Source organism: Coregonus lavaretus, assembly GCF_964263955.1.
Source record: "Coregonus lavaretus genome assembly, chromosome: 17".
NCBI lineage: Eukaryota > Metazoa > Chordata > Actinopteri > Salmoniformes > Salmonidae > Coregonus > Coregonus lavaretus.
The window spans coordinates 4,947,775-4,963,934 of NC_140004.1; the positions used below are offsets into that span (position 1 = coordinate 4,947,775).

The following is a 16,160-nucleotide window of genomic DNA, read 5'->3' on the forward strand; positions in this document are numbered from 1 at the left end:
GAACTCTGGTGACGGGCAGTAATATGTAAATAGCTTGACGTCAACAGTAGAGGGAGACAGAGGTCTAGTTTTGCAACACTGTATTGATGACTGCCTTTCCAGCCCAAACTGCCTCAACTTAATCCGAAGAGACTTTACATTTTATAATAATAATAATATAATATGCCATTTAGCAGACGCTTTTATCCAAAGCGACTTACAGTCATGCGTGCATACATTTTTGTGTATGGGTGGTCCCGGGGATCGAACCCACTACCTTGGCGTTACAAGCGCCGTGCTCTACCAGCTGAGCTACAGAGGACCATTTTCATCATTTCATTATTATTATTTTGTCCCCCACAATTAAATCGAGGGGGGGACTATGGATCTGTCTCCGTCCGTTCTTAAGTTAGTCACACGCAATATTTCAGACACCACTGGGCCGATTTTGCACAAACTTGGTTGAATGATGCGTATTTACAAAATTACACTTGTTGGCCCAAGGGTGGTGCTATAGTAATCAACTGAAATTCCAAACTTTGAACAAGCATATCTCCTGTCCCATTTGAGCTACAGTCATGAGATTTTGTACATATATGCATATCCTCATGTGCAACACGTTTCCCATAAGGACCTATTACATTTTCTGCAAATTAGACATATACTTTTTTCTCTCATTAATCCACGCAACATACATTTCTCTCATTAATCCACGCAACATACATTTCAATAACTGTCACTAATTAGCACGGAGCCTGCATTATTCGTGGGAGGTGACATGTTTACTGTTGCCTTGTGGTTTAACTTTTTATGAGCTTTGAGATTCTTTGAAAAGCGTTATACAAGTTAAACAATGTATGTATGACTGCAACATTGTTCATGAATCATGATCATCAGTGGTGTAGTGGTGCTTGGAGAAGTGGGTATAGGGGAGTCCATTTTACTTCTGTCACTTTCGGTTGAATTGTAAACGACTGGTATGTCCTAGAAACGTTGTCACAGTGTGTAATGGTGGCTAAGATATGTATGTTGTTTGTATAAAAATATTATGAATCTACCTCAATCTTTTCAAAATAAGCAAAAGTCTAAAATTGTTACTTTGTGCCCCGATCTCCCCTACTCTAATTTTGACAGAAATTTTCCAAATTGCACCCTGTGTGAATAATTATATGTTTTCCTATAGTTTTTAATGACTTTTGCTATATATTTTTCTGGTTTTCACTCTCAAAACCACACCTTTCTTTTATAGAAAGACACAAAAAAATAGATGTTCACAACAATGCTTAAACCACATCAGGAGGGTGTTGTTGGCCTTTAATTCAATTGCACACCTAGCAAGAGACTGTTTAGCTAGCGGTATTTCTGTAGGGTGAATTCGGAATAAGTGGGAAACTTTTTGCATTTCCGTCTTCTGTAATCTCTTTCAACATCTATCCAACATAATAGCCCAACACGATACATTTCTGAAATCCTCAAGATGTTTCGTAATCACACAAAAAAATTATGAATGTTGATATCATATTCACAGGAGTCATGACTCAAAACCATATTTTCAGTTCGCATTTAGTAGACTGGGACAGCAGGTTAGATATACTGGGACACCATTATTATAGTCCTAATTGTACCCCAATGACAATTCAATTTTTTGTGATTAGGAAATATCTGAGGATTTCATAAATGTATCATGTGTTGGGCTAATATGTTGGACAGGATGGTTGTAGGTTATAGAAGACAGAAATGCAAAAAGTGTCACACTTTTTCTGAATTCACTCAAATAACAGAACTAATAACAGTACTACAATAAAACAAAATACAGGATATAGTACTACAAGAACCAGAGACCTATGGATCTATTTTCTCCATTGGAAGGGGTCCCTAATATAATCTGGATCTCTTTCCACCATTGGAAAAGCCTATAAAACTGTCCCACTTTAGCTACTCCATGCTGTCCTACTTTAGCTAGCTATAGTTGGTAAAGCGGGACAACTAAACAAATGACTGAATTACAAAATTTAAACATAATATTGTCAACTTTTTAATGTATTTTGATGCACCAGTACATAGTATGCACATTTAAATCACAATTTGGCACAGTGCATTATTTGACAGTTTTATAACATCAAAACACAAAAAAGCAATGTCACTGATCTTGCTGTGTGCTTCGCAGGGTGAGCTTCCTATTTGAAGCTTGCTCTGCCCCCCTCTGATGCCGCACCAATGAAGTGATGTGATTTTGATCATGTGGTTTCTCTTCAAGGGCTTAGTAACAATTGTTTTGATTTTCTCTTGTCAGACCAATAAATAAACGCATCAGGATTAAGCTTTCCCAGTTTATATGATGTCCCAGTCTTTCTGAATTCACCCTACTGTACAATGTAGGCTACATGTGATGGCAGAGTTTGCAAAACAAATGCCCTCCAATTGTTAGGCTTCAAATCATCATGATATCATTCTGCCAGGTAGGACTACTTTGCAGTCAACATTTAATTGGGAAAGTTTTTTGGGAATGCCCTATTTAGACATTTTCATTCAAACAGTGCATGATGACTGAACTGTGCATTGCAAAGATTTAACCAAGACTTCGAACCAAACTTTTTCAATACCTGGTTTGCATACCTTAGTTTGAATTTACTGGTAGATATCATAAGTTGAAATGTATTTTCTACCCTACCGGCTACAGATGTCATTCAATTCTGTGAGCTTCTCCATGCAACAACCAGTTGAGAGCTGCACACTCTTGCTGCCTGATAAAATCCAGCTGAAACTAGCTACGCTACATGACCAAAATCATGGGCAGTAATATGGAGTTGGTCCCCCCTTTGCTGCTATAACAGCCTCTTCTGGGAAGGCATTCCACTAAATGTTGGAACATTGCTGCAGGGACTTGCTTCCATTCAACCGCAAGCGCATTAGTGAGGTCGGTCATTGATGTTGGGCGATTAGGCCTGGCTCGCAGTCGGCTTTCCAATTCATCCCAAAGGTGTTCGATGGGGTTGAGGTCAGGGCTCTGTGCAGGCCAGTCAAGTTCTTCCACACCGATTTTGACAAACCATTTCTGTATGGACCTCGCTTTGTGCACGGGGCCATTGTCATGCTGAAACGGGAAAGGGCCTTCACCAAACTGTTGCCACAAAGTTGGAAGCACAGAATCATCTAGAATGTCATTGTATGCTGTAGCGTTAAGAATTCCCTTCACTGGAAGTAAGGGGCCTAGCCCAAACCATGAAAAACAGCCCCAGACCATTATTCCTCCTCCACCAAACTTTACAGTTGGCACTATGCATTGGGTCAGGTAGCATTCTCCTGGCATCCGCCAAGCCCAGATTCGTCCGTCAGACTGCCAGATGTTGAAGCGTGATTCATCGCTCCAGCGAATGCGTTTCCACTGCTACAGAGTCCAATGGCGGCAAGTTTTACACCACTCCAGCCGACGCTTGGCATTGCGCATGGTGATCTTAGGCTTGTGTGCGGCTGTTCGGCCATGGAAACCCATTTCATGAAGCTCCCGATGAACAGTTTTTGTGCTGAAGTTGCTTCCAGAGGCTGTTTGGAACTCGGTAGTGAGTGTTGCAACCGAGGACAGATTATTTTTACGCGCTACGCGCTTCAGCACTCGCCGGTCCCGTTCTGTGAGCTTGTGTGGCCTACCACTTCGCAGCTGAGCCATTGTTGCGCCTAGACGTTTCAACTTCACAATAACAACACTTACAGTTGACCGGGGCAGTTCTAGCAGGGCAGAAATTTGACGAACTGACTTGTTGGAAAGGTGGCATCCTATGACGGTGCCACGTTGAAATTGACTGAGCTCTTCAGTAAGGCCATTCTACAGCCAATGTTTGTCTATGGGGATTGCATGGCAGTGTGATCGATTTTATACATCTGTCAGCAACGTGTGGTTCTGAGATAGCCGAATCCACTAATTTGAAGGGGTGTCCTTTTGTATATATAGTGTATGGGTGCAGTGCACATGTTAATATATTTCACGTACTTTGCGATTGTGTAGGCTTTGTGCATGATTTCTCTATTGTACTACATTATTTATTTTATTTATTTATTTAACCTTTATTTTATCAGGAAGTCATACTGAGACCAAGTTCTCTTTTACAGATGAGCCCTGAATTACATAAATTACAGAAAATACACACATCAAAATATAAAAACAAAATGCAAGCAGAAAGAAAGAAAAACACATAATAAAAAACAATCACATTCATCAGCAAGACAGTCCTCAATGAACTTTCTGAATTGGCACCAGAACATCAAATTTAAGAACATTTTGAAGATTGTTCCACAAATAAGGTGCAAGAAAACGAAACACTAATTAACCTAACGCAATAGAGACCAAAGGAATTTCCAGAGTTAGCCAGCCCTGAGACCGGGTGTGGTAACACGTATGTCTAAAGTTTAGTAATGATGTTAGGTACAGTGGGACTTTTTGTAAAAAGGATTTATAAATGAAAACATAGCAATGTATCAACCTACATGACATCAAAGAGGGCCAACCAACTTTCTGGTAGAAAATGCAGTGATGAGTACTAAAATTGTTGCCGTAAAAAAGGGCAGTGTGCTATGATAAACTACATCTAACGGTTTTAATGAAGTGGCAGCTGCATTCATATAGACGATGTCGCCATAGTCTAGGACCGAAAGGAACATTGACTGAATAATCTGCTTTCTACCATTTAGTGAGAGGCAGGACTTATTTCTATAGAAGAAGCCTATTTTTATTCTCAGCTTCTTAACTAACTCATCAAAATGCTTTTTAAAAGACAGCTTTTCTTCTATCCAGACGCCCAGATATTTGTAAGCAGGGACACGATCAATATGGACACCATCCAAAGTACATATGCTTAAATCATCAGACTTATTTTTATGCGCTCCAGAGAACAACATATACTTAGTTTTACCTGCATTCAGTACTAATTTCAGGTCAGTAAAGTTATTCTGTAATACAATGAAGGCAGACTGTAGTTCAGATAGAGCCTGGTCAACCGTGGGGGCAATAGCATACACACACAACAGAATCATCGGCATACAAGTGCAGGCTACAATTTTTTTCTGACAAGTCGATATTGTTAATGTAAACAGTAAAAAGTACAGGACCCAGAATCGACCCCTGCGAGACACCTTTAGTAATATCCAGGAAACCTGATTTCAAATCAAATCAAATCAAATCAAATTTTATTGGCCACATGCGCCGAATACAACAGGAGCAGACATTACAGTGAAATGCTTACTTACAGCCCTTAACCAACAGTGCATTTATTTTTTACAAAAAAGTACAAATAAAACAACAACAAAAAAAGTGTTGAGAAAAAAAAGAGCAGAAGTAAAATAAAATAACAGTAGGGAGGCTATATATACAGGGGGGTACCGGTGCAGAGTCAATGTGCGGGGGCACCGGCTAGTTGAGGTAGTTGAAGTAATATGTACATGTGGGTAGAGTTAAAGTGACTATGCATAAGTAATGAACAGAGTAGCAGCAGCGTAAAAGGATGGGGTGGGGGGGCAGTGAAAATAGTCCGGGTAGCCATGATTAGCTGTTCAGGAGTCTTATGGCTTGGGGGTAGAAGCTGTTGAGAAGTATTTTGGACCTAGACTTGGCACTCCGGTACCGCTTGCCGTGCGGTAGCAGAGAGAACAGTCTATGACTAGGGTGGCTGGAGTCTTTGACAATTGTGAGGGCCTTCCTCTGACACCGCCTGGTATAGAGGTCCTGGATGGCAGGAAGCTTGGCCCCAGTGATGTACTGGGCCGTACGCACTACCCTCTGTAGTGCCTTGCGGTCGGAGGCCAAGCAGTTGCCATACCAGGCGGTGATGCAACCAGTCAGGATGCTCTCGATGGTGCAGCTGTATAATTTTTTGAGGATCTGAGGACCCATGCCAAATCTTTTCAGTCTCCTGAGGGGGAATAGGCTTTGTCGTGCCCTCTTCACGAGCTAAACCACTTCTATGCTCGCTTCGAGGCAAGCAACACTGAAGCATGCATGAGAGCACCAGCTGTTCCGGATGACTATGTGATCACACTCTCCGTAGCCGATGTGAGTAGGACTTTTAAGCAGGACGTGTACTCCGAGCATGTGCTGACCAACTGGCAAGTGTCTTCACTGACATTTTCAACATGTCCCTGACTGAGTCTGTAATACCAACATGTTTCAAGCATGTTTTAACACCATCAGTAGATATACATTGAGTTCTATCTGAAACAGTTACATGCAGCCTGATGTAGGTCAATTGAGGAAAGCCTCTGAATTAGCAGTGAGCGATCAACAGTACTGAAAGCCTTTGACAGGTCAATGAAGAGGGCAGCACAATGTTGCCTTTTATCCATACAGTTAACCACGTAATTTATAACTAGGGATGCAGCAGAGATAGTGCTATAACCTGGTCTAAAACTTGACTGATGTACATTTAGAATGGATTACAAAGATAAGAAAGATTTTAGCTGAGAATTAATCAAGGATTCTAATATTTTAGCTAGGCAAGAAAGAGGGTCACCACCTCTGTGAAGGGGGGGTACATGGGCCCGCCTTCCAAACTTCGGGGATAGTACCAGCTATAATAAGGTAAAAAATATGGGTTAATGATTCAGCAGTCAGGGGGGCAGAGAGCTGCAGCAAAAATGGATCAAGCATATAAGCTCTAGTGGATTTTTTTAAACATACATTTTAAGCAAGGCATCTAGCACATCACAGATAGTAAAATGATACGGCGTATACCTCCACTATACTACTTTGATTCGCATCAGTGAGGATTAAGAAGTGAGTATAGCCTACGCAATGCCCACTAAAGAAAAGGTTGGTTTATGGCGTATACCAGCGTATAGCTCCCACTACACCACTGATCAGACATTGTATCGTGATTGAAGATCCTCGGTTCAGGTCAGGACCTCTCGATTTCAGTATTTACAAGAAGTTTAATCATACATTGCTTTGTGGAAGTATAATGTTTGGAGCCTCCATCAGTTGGCATTTTACTTAAATTATCGGTTCTTATCTTATTTATCAACTAGGGATTTTCAAAATATGCATTGTGCCACTACGATCTCTCCTTGAAATTGGTGTGAAGTATACATGCAACAGTTGTCATGCTCACTTGCACCAATTGACAACAATATCTAAGATAGCCACGAGATGGCGTCCCGTGTCTCAAAGTCTGCAATGCCAGATCATAATTGTTTGACTGGAACCAAGGATCTATGGCTGCATTTACACAGGCAGCCCAGTTCTGATATTCTTTTCACTAATTGGTCTTTTGACCAATAAGATCGGCTCTGAACAAGATCTGATGTGTAAAGATCTGATGTGATTGGTGAAAAGACCAATTAGTGGAAAAAAGATCAGAATTGGGAAACCTGTGTAAACGCAGCCTTTGTGTATTATTTAGATTTTAATCAGGATTAATGGTTATGAATATGAGGGTATTATAGGCTATTTTGAACGCTGTCATGTCCACCAGCAATGGGTTTAGGCCTATTCATAGTTGTGGACAGGTGTGTAGGCCCTAGTCCCTACTATAGCCATAAATACATAATAGCGTACATTTAACAGTGGATTTCCACAGGAGACGACAGGGGGCGATTAAACTTCGGAAGCCATTAATTTACAATAGAGGGAAGCGAGGTGGGCAGGGATCATTGGGCGATGCTAGCATGGGCGAGGGAGCGTGAACAGTGCGAGACCAAAGATGGGGAAAGCCGAATCTATGCAAAAACTCTGCGATATCGCGGCGCTATTGACCAATCGAAGCCCACTATAGCTTCCCGTGGTGGAAAAAGTACCCAATTGTCATACTTGAGTAAGATACCTTAATAGAAAATGATTCAAATAAAAGTGAAAGTCATCCAGTAAAATACTAATTGAGTAAGTCTAAAACAATTTAGTTTTAAATATGCTTCAGTATCAAAAGTAAGTTAATTACTATTTTTTTAAAACTTAAGTATCAAAATTAAAAGTATAAATCATTTCAAATTCCTTATATTAAGCAAACCAGACGGCACGTTTTTTGATTTTTTCTTTACGGATAGCCAGGGGCATGCTCCAACACTCAGACATAATTTACAAACGAAGCATTTGTGTTTAGTGAGTCCGCCAGATCAGACGCAGTAGGTATGACCAAGGATAATCTCTTGATGAGTGCGTGAATTGGACCATTTTACTGTCAAAAATGTTTTACTGTCAAAATTTAACGACTACTTTTGAGTGTCAGAGAAAATGTATGGAGTAAAAAGTACATTATTTTCTTTAGGAATGTAGTGGAGTAAAAGTTGTAAAAAATATAAATAGTAAAGTACAGATACTCAAAAAAACTACTTAAGTAGTACTTTAAATAATTGTACTTAAGTACTTTACACCACTGATAGCTTCCAGACGCTATTGGATTGGCTGTTGATACCTAACACTACCTAGCATGCTGTCGACTTGCTAGCAACCACATGGTGAACCATTCTGGGGGAAGTCAGTGTGGCTGTGTGATGCATCAATCCTTGTGGAAATCCACTGTAAGATTTAGGCTATAGGCCTACCAACATAACATAGGCCTGTAGTGACAGGTTTATGTTATTTATTTCACTTTGAATATTGCTTTGTAGGGTTAACATTAAACTTGAATTATTTACAGTGGATGCTTTTGCAATACAATCAGCTGTTTAACCAAACTTGTCATTTGACTGAATGCCACTGCTCTCTCCCTTGTTCCATAAGGCGGAAGGAGGGGGCAGATAAAGTTCTGCGCATGCTCTATAGGTTGTTTTTCACAAAATCCTCGCTTAAAGTGAGCTGAGCGACGAAAGTTCCTTGTCTTTGACCAGAGACCAACGCGCAGACGGGCTGACGATAACAGCATCCACTGCTGTTATTAAGCCTTTACATCTAAATGAACTTTTGTCAGAGAAAGCCCTGATCATGCCCACTGCTTTTGCAGGGCAAATATATTGATCGGCGTTAAAATACAGATTTTTTTTCTTATGAGATTATTTTTCATATACTTTTATTTGTCGGTAGGCTACCTGTATTTTTTTCACCATGGTGCTAGGAAAGGTGAAGAGCTTCACCGTAAGCTACGACTGTCTCAATGACAGCAATGTCCCCGTTTTCGCAAGCGGGGACTCCGTCTCAGGGAGGGTGATCATCGAAGTCACCGGAGAAATCCGTGTGAAATCTCTTAAAATTCACGCAAAAGGATTTGCAAAAGTTCGTTGGACTGAATCGCGAAATGCTGGATCCAACACTGCCTATACGCAAAATTACACTGAAGAAGTGGAATATCTAAACCATAGAGACATCCTAATTGGACATGAAAGAGGTAAGAATATACAACCTTCTTTGTAGCTAAAGAAATCACTTTGTTCCTGAGATGCTCTGTGTAGGCTAGTCATGGTGGCTCTTGAGGTTTCATACAGAGAATGCTGTTAACCTATACTACAGGCTCACAATGAACACAGTTGAATGTATAACAGAGAAAGATTTGGGGACGATCTATGAACCAGCTCACAACAATACCTTTTTTATTTTGTTTAATACTGGCCATACAGCCGTCTATAACACATTATGTAGGCTATGTCTTGAGACATGTCAACTACAGTATTCTTCAATGAATTTTAAGATTTAAGATATGGGAATTTATTTAAGCATGATACTTCATAATCATGTAGGCATATTCGAGCATATAGGCTAAAGAGAGCCTACAAAATTCTAAAGTCTATCAAGTTGGCTGTCTGGGCTGCAGACTGAATGACAGTATTCTCTATCCTTCATTGCAGCCTATATAACAATTATATGAATTACAATATTTTCTAAAACACAGTACATGAAGGTGCATAGCAGTCTCCGTTTACATATGTGCAGTTTCATCAAAAAATAGTTATCGAGCAATCATGTAAAGTTTAACGTTGTAGTTTTTCTTAAGTTTCCACCATTGTTCAAAGCGGTTCAATCCTGTTCAGAAACTGGTTGTGTGGGGTGAAGGGACTTGGGTTCCTCTCCGTTGATTGGCTGAAGTGCTCATGTGTCTTCCAATTACCTCATGCTTTTGCAGAAAATGACAGAAAAAAGTCTGCAACTTTGTATCTGACCTGTCAGCACAATGTTACAAAGTCGCATGAAAAGAAAAATTGCATTCGTTCCATTTAGCCTATTCTATTCTGCATTTATCTAGTGATTAGTGATAGCCTACTGTGTATCCGAATGAATGATGCATAACAAGTCCTGCAATTGACTATGAACTAGAAGTTGGAATATAATAATCTGAAGCCATAACAATTTAGCCTATTTGCGGATAATGAATGTAGGCTACTACTTTTTGTTCACTGAAACTTGGTAGTCCTAGTTACTAGAACAGGGTTGTTAGCCTTTGCCTAGGGTAGTAGATCTTTCAGATGATTAGATAGAAAGGTCAGTCCGATAATTGAAGTAGTTTAATTTAATGTGGGGTGGGAATTTATGCCATCAAGTATTTTGTACAGTGTTGCCCAAGTTATAACTTAGTTACCTGTTCCTTGTTTCTTGCTGTGAGTGAACGTTTCTTGATGGTGAAAATAATGTATTTGATCTGTCTATGAATGGGGAATAACATATGCATGTTGCTAATGTTTTCATATCAATTGTTGAATAGTTTAAGTTTCTTGAAATGGTAAAAGCCTTCCTATGTGTCTCTATTGCAATCATGTATGCAGTTAAGGGTATCAGTGGCGCTTAATAAAGGTTTAAGTAATATAATTGCTTCTTTGTCTGTCCTCTTTTTCAATAACGGTGTTTGTTTCTCTTTTCTGTCTGTTACAATATTTCTGACGTGTAATATTGAGTGGGTGAAATCTCTCTGGTACATGCTGCAGTACACGCGTCAGGTCTTGAGAGGGCTGTGCCTGATAGTGAGCAAGTTCGGTTGAGCCACTGACTGAATGCCGCACACAGTGAATGCGTTATGAGAGAGCTGGCTTGGGGAAGCTGCTCGCTCCGGTTTAGGCTGGTCTTCTCCTGCTCCAGTCTGCTTTTGAGTGACAGTTCGGCAGTTGTTTACCACGACTCTGCCGCTGCTTAAGGCTGGGAGGGAGCGCTGACCTGGCAGAAACGGAGCTCCCGCTCCATAACGCGTGATTTTCAAATATTACACAGCAGGGTAGCCTTTATGTAAAGGAAAAAATATCAACATATTTTCTTACAAATCATATAATGCTTAATAACGCAACCCCCCCGTTACACAAGAAGAATACATAATGTGAGAGAAATAATTATTAGATTCTCAATTGTGCAGTTCCCAGACAGATTATATCACATTATGTGCTTTTATAAAAACAATATTTTAATTTCAATACTGATTTAAACAATGTGTCAAAAGGTTCTTGTTCAAGACTTGAAGGTTTTTGATAGATGGGTAAATATGTGTTGTTTCCAGAAGGGTCAAAATTTTCATCACAGAGATCATAATTTCACATTTTCATAGTTTTTTCCTCATCATTGTCATTACAGCCTGTGCCTTCCTGGTGTCCAAAAATGAAAATTATAATAATTATGAAATTAAGTTATATTGTGCTGTTCCTCTCTGTTGTGGTGGTATTGTTTTATATCTGTGTTCTTATACTTAGGTGACATCGTACTACATATTTTCCAGGTATGGTATACGTGTTGGAATATTGTCCCTCTCTTGTTTCAGATGATGACAACTCAGAAGAAGGACTCACCACTATCCATTCAGGAAGACACGAGTATGCATTCAGCCTTGAGCTTCCACAGACGTGAGTATCTCCTCTTTACCTATCAAAAGACAGATTAAGGACAAATATATATATATATATATATATATATATATATATATATATATATATATATATATATATATATATATATATATATATATATATATATATATATATTATATGTATATATATATATATATATATATATTATATTATATGTGTGTGTCTGTCCTTAGTTGAAGATTGAAATAGCTGCTGGCTTTATGTTCTCCTGAAATGACCTGTTTTTTCCCCCCTTGTCTCTCTCTGTCCCCTCTCTTATCCCTCTCAGACCTCTGGCTACCTCGTTCGAAGGGAAACATGGCAGTGTGCGCTACTGGGTGAAGGCGGAGCTACACAGGCCATGGCTTCTGCCCATGAAGACCAAGAAAGAATTCACCGTCTTCGAACACATCGACATCAACACTCCCTTACTGCTGGTGAGCTTAAGGATCTTTCTCTTGTCCAGTTTTCTGTATGTTTGTGCGTTGTGTATGTGTAGTAGGACCATAGGCACTTCCTTGGTTACCCCTAATCTCTTCAGGGTCTTTGAATTGTTCAATGGTTCAGTTGGCAGCGGCGATCGAGTTACATTGGCAGCCAAGAGAGTGACTTAAAAGGCAGAAGTGTGACTCATTTCTAGCCACAATTGTTGTCCAAATATAGAAAGAATTAGCCAGTGCCAGCACTCAGGCCCCTTGCTTTTCATTCGTTGTAATTTGATTTGGTGTAGTGGGCTGCCAGTGCCTATGTTATTGTGGTCGCAGAATGTGTTGTACCAGCTGACCCCATACCCAAAGCACAGAGGACACCCGTGGACATTAGTTGTGGAAAACACGGTTTCCCCATACCTAACAGAGATTATTTCCTGATCGGTTGGTATAGTAGAGAAATTAATACACACAGCACATGGTTAAAATGAAGTGTTGATTTGTGTGTGTGTGAAATGACTGTTGAGGGGGAAAGTATTTTAAATATTGTTTGATAGTCTGTGACAGCCACTTTGTATAGTGATGTGCTCTGCTGTCTAAACATGTCTTCCGGGTATATGGAAAGAGATACCGGTATTTCCCTGTATTTGAATGACGGGCCTTAGGCGCTGTATGTCATCATGTTAGCTGCACAAGGTGCAGTTTCTGTCAGGGGGCCAAGAACAGGTATTCCCCCCCCCCCCCTAGGGATGATTGGGTAGAGGAATAAGGAATTTTCCAAACACTTACATTTTCTTGTTTTCGCTCTCTGTTTCACAGTCGCCCCAGGCAGGCACGAAAGACAAGACTTTATGCTGCTGGTTCTGCACCTCAGGTCCAATCTCCTTAAGTGCCAAAATCGAAAGGAAGGGTTATACCCCAGGTAAGAAGAACACCCCGACTCTGTCACTCTTATTGATTAGTAATTTGGCACTCTTGTAGATTAATGACTATAGATGACTGCCGTATTATGTTTGATGATGCCATCTCAATCAAATTATCCTTTGACTGATTTAACTAAACCCCTTCTTTCTTGTCTTTGCAGGAGAGTCTATTCAGATCTTCGCCGAGATCGAGAACTGCTCGTCTCGCATGGTTGTGCCAAAGGCAGCCATTTACCAAACACAGACCTTCTACGCCAAAGGGAAAATGAAGGAGGTCAAACAGCTGGTGGCCAACCTCCGAGGAGAGTCGCTGTCCTCGGGCAAGACGGAGACGTGGAGTGGCAAAATGCTGAAGATCCCCCCCATCTCTCCCTCCATCTTGGACTGCAGCATCATCCGAGTGGAGTATTCTCTCATGGTTAGTACAGCTACTGCCCTGGAGAGACCACCTCTTCCTCTTTCTCGCTCTGACATTTGTAAACCAATTCAAACCGGTTGAGAGAGATCTGTAGCTATCATCCATATAAATATGTGCTGTAAAATGAGAATATGCGTCAATATGATCCACATTGATACTAGGCACATTTGAATAGGTTTCTAGAAAGCTCTCTACGTTTCCCATCGAGGCCTGTCACCTAGGCAGTCATAGCAAAGACACTCCCATTATTAGCTGGTGTTCTCTCCATACGCAGTTAAGAGGATCAGTCTAGAATATCAGAGGCAACACCTGTCTTATAGGTGCTAATGACCTCTTTACCCTGTCATCGGACGGCCCCTTGCCTAAGTCTAACACTGTAGAACACACACGTTTGTTGTTCAATGAAGGTGGGCCTACAGTTCTAACCCTCAGTTGTGTGCTGCTTACCCTCTCCAGGTGTACGTAGACATCCCCGGAGCCATGAACCTGTCTCTGAACCTGCCACTGGTCATCGGCACCATCCCGCTGCACCCCTTCGGCAGCCGCACCTCCAGTGTCAGCAGCCAGTGCAGCATGACCATGAGCTGGCTAGGCATGGCCCTGCCAGAGCGCCCTGAAGCCCCACCAAGCTATTCAGAGATCGTGACAGAGGAGCAGAGACAGAGCCAGAGCCTGGAGGTGACCTCAGCCAGGGATGAGTTTGAGGGACCACTCTTTGCCTATATCCAGGAGTTCCGCTTCCAGCCCCCTCCACTCTACTCTGAGGTATGCATCAGCACAGCGTACACCCTCGACTAAGACTAATGCTTTTACACACTGCGGTTAGTGATCATAATAAAGTCTGGTAGCCAAGAGGTCTTGGTCCTTTCATTAAAGCAGTGTTTCCTCCTCTTCCGCCAGATTGATCCCAATCCTGATCAAGCCAGCCGGACGGAGGAGCGGAGGCCTGACACTTGTCCATCACGCTGAAGGAAACACAGAGCCCTGCCCGGATACGTTTTGGGCATTTCTAGTCAACTCTGTTTTTGTATTTTTCCCCGGCGACAGCGTTCGCACTCCACCGTCAACGTCGAGAGAAAAAAAACAAAGCAAACAAATACCACAGGTGAACAAAGTCCTGCCCCCTCCCACAGAGAAAGGCACAGGAAGTCTGCCTTCCTGTCAGCCTGGCCGGGGGGAAAGGCCAGTCGAACATCCACCTAACCTGTAGTGGAGACAGCCTTGGTGGAGTGAGTGATGACACACCAGGGCCATGTCTGCCTATGGCTCTTAATCGCCTGCTTTTTTTCTGTAACCACGGCACACGCGGACATGGCTTTCACACAGAGCAGAACTATCATGTCGAGACCTGAGCAGAAAAAAACAGGAAGAAGAGATTACAATATAACCACCACTGTCTGAAGCGCTCAGCAGCATTCAACGGAGCAAAGACTAGCCTCCTCCTGCCTCATTTGTGATTTTTGCACATGTTATTTTTTGCTTGAGTTGTGTGGCTTCATTTTAAGAAGAAAGCAGTTATCACTAGTTGTTTTTTTTTTTCAGCCTAGTAGCATGCTGAACTAAAGAGACTGCAGGCTTAACTCCTAGACTCCTTCGCCGCACAACTTCGAACAACGCAGAGAACATATTTGGACAAAAACAATGCACTGACCTTGTTTAAGCTGTTTTAAAATGTTATTTTTCCTAATTACATTTCCTTAATGATTTGCAGACTGGACTTGAATGCAGCAGCACACTCTCCATCCGAAAGCTCTTTTTCGATATTGCCTCCTCCGTTTGGATCCAAGTGTGGCATCCTTTTTTTCTGGTTCTGTACTATGTTCTGTCCTTTGATTTAGTTTCAAACTTAGAATGCCTTTTAAGCCGAGCATTGTTTGCTTCGTGTTTTATATTGTGCTTGTTCTGGAGTGGAGGAGCCGCAGGCTAGTGCTTGCCACTCAAGTAGAGCATGAAACACAGATAATTGTGTGTGTGTGTGAGACGGAAAGAGTGGGACATATCAGAATTCCCACACTCTGTGTCTACAGCCCCTCTACTCACAGCACAGAGGCTTACATACTGCCTAAAAAAGAAGCACTGTCTCAGGTGATCTTCTCACTTGCCAAATGGTTGAAAATGTTATGTTTTGTTTAAATTGCACTGTTTCAAATAGTACAAAAAAAAAGGTATATTACCAAAACAAGAGAGATGAGGCATACACAGAGCAGCAAGGTAGTTTTCCAAGATGAACGACATTCCCTTTTTGCCATCGCTGCACTTGCTGACTTCATTCACCAACTGTTTTATTTTCCAGACCAGTGAAGCCTGAAATGCTAGAATTATATATATATATATAAAGAAGTAAGAGTACATGGTATGATCTGCTTCAAATAACGCAGACTCAAACCCAGCCTGGCTAAATGCTGGGAAAGAATTGGACATTGCTAAAGCTCTGCTCGAACTGGCCAGAACAAGTAGTGGTAGGTTGAAATGAGTAATACATTGGTTTTCAAACTCATTCAACACCTAGACCAGTAAGAGTGGAGATTTGGCATCGTCTTAAACATGAGGCACTTTTTTTGATAAGGAAAACATTTTAAAATTGCATTGACGGTGAAGGTCTGGAAAAAGTTGGGTAAGCACATCATTTCCTGATGAGACATTTAGTCAAGCAGTGTTGAGTTGGACATAAATGCA

At 41.2% G+C, this 16,160-nt stretch overlaps 1 protein-coding gene across 1 annotated transcript; it reads left to right on the forward strand.

Annotated features, from left to right (window-relative positions):
- The first annotated feature begins 8,778 nt into the window (after positions 1-8,778).
- On the forward strand, positions 8,779-15,639 carry LOC311144429 (arrestin domain-containing protein 3). Its single transcript, XM_084180439.1, has 7 exons — positions 8,779-9,284; positions 11,631-11,712; positions 12,005-12,152; positions 12,963-13,065; positions 13,228-13,484; positions 13,941-14,249; positions 14,385-15,639. The coding sequence occupies exons 1-7, from the start codon at positions 9,005-9,007 to the stop codon at positions 14,451-14,453; spliced, it is 1,248 nt and encodes a 415-aa protein (XP_084036565.1). The 5' UTR covers positions 8,779-9,004; the 3' UTR covers positions 14,454-15,639.
- Positions 15,640-16,160: the final 521 nt, after the last annotated feature.

Coding starts and splice junctions, on each gene's coding strand:
- LOC311144429 (XM_084180439.1), top strand. CDS start 9,005: ATGGTGCTAGGAAAGGTGAAGAGCTTCACCGTAAGCTACGACTGTCTC. Junction 12,153..12,962: donor TCAACACTCCCTTACTGCTG/GTGAGCTTAAGG, acceptor TCTGTTTCACAG/TCGCCCCAGGCAGGCACGAA. Junction 13,066..13,227: donor AAGGAAGGGTTATACCCCAG/GTAAGAAGAACA, acceptor TTGTCTTTGCAG/GAGAGTCTATTCAGATCTTC.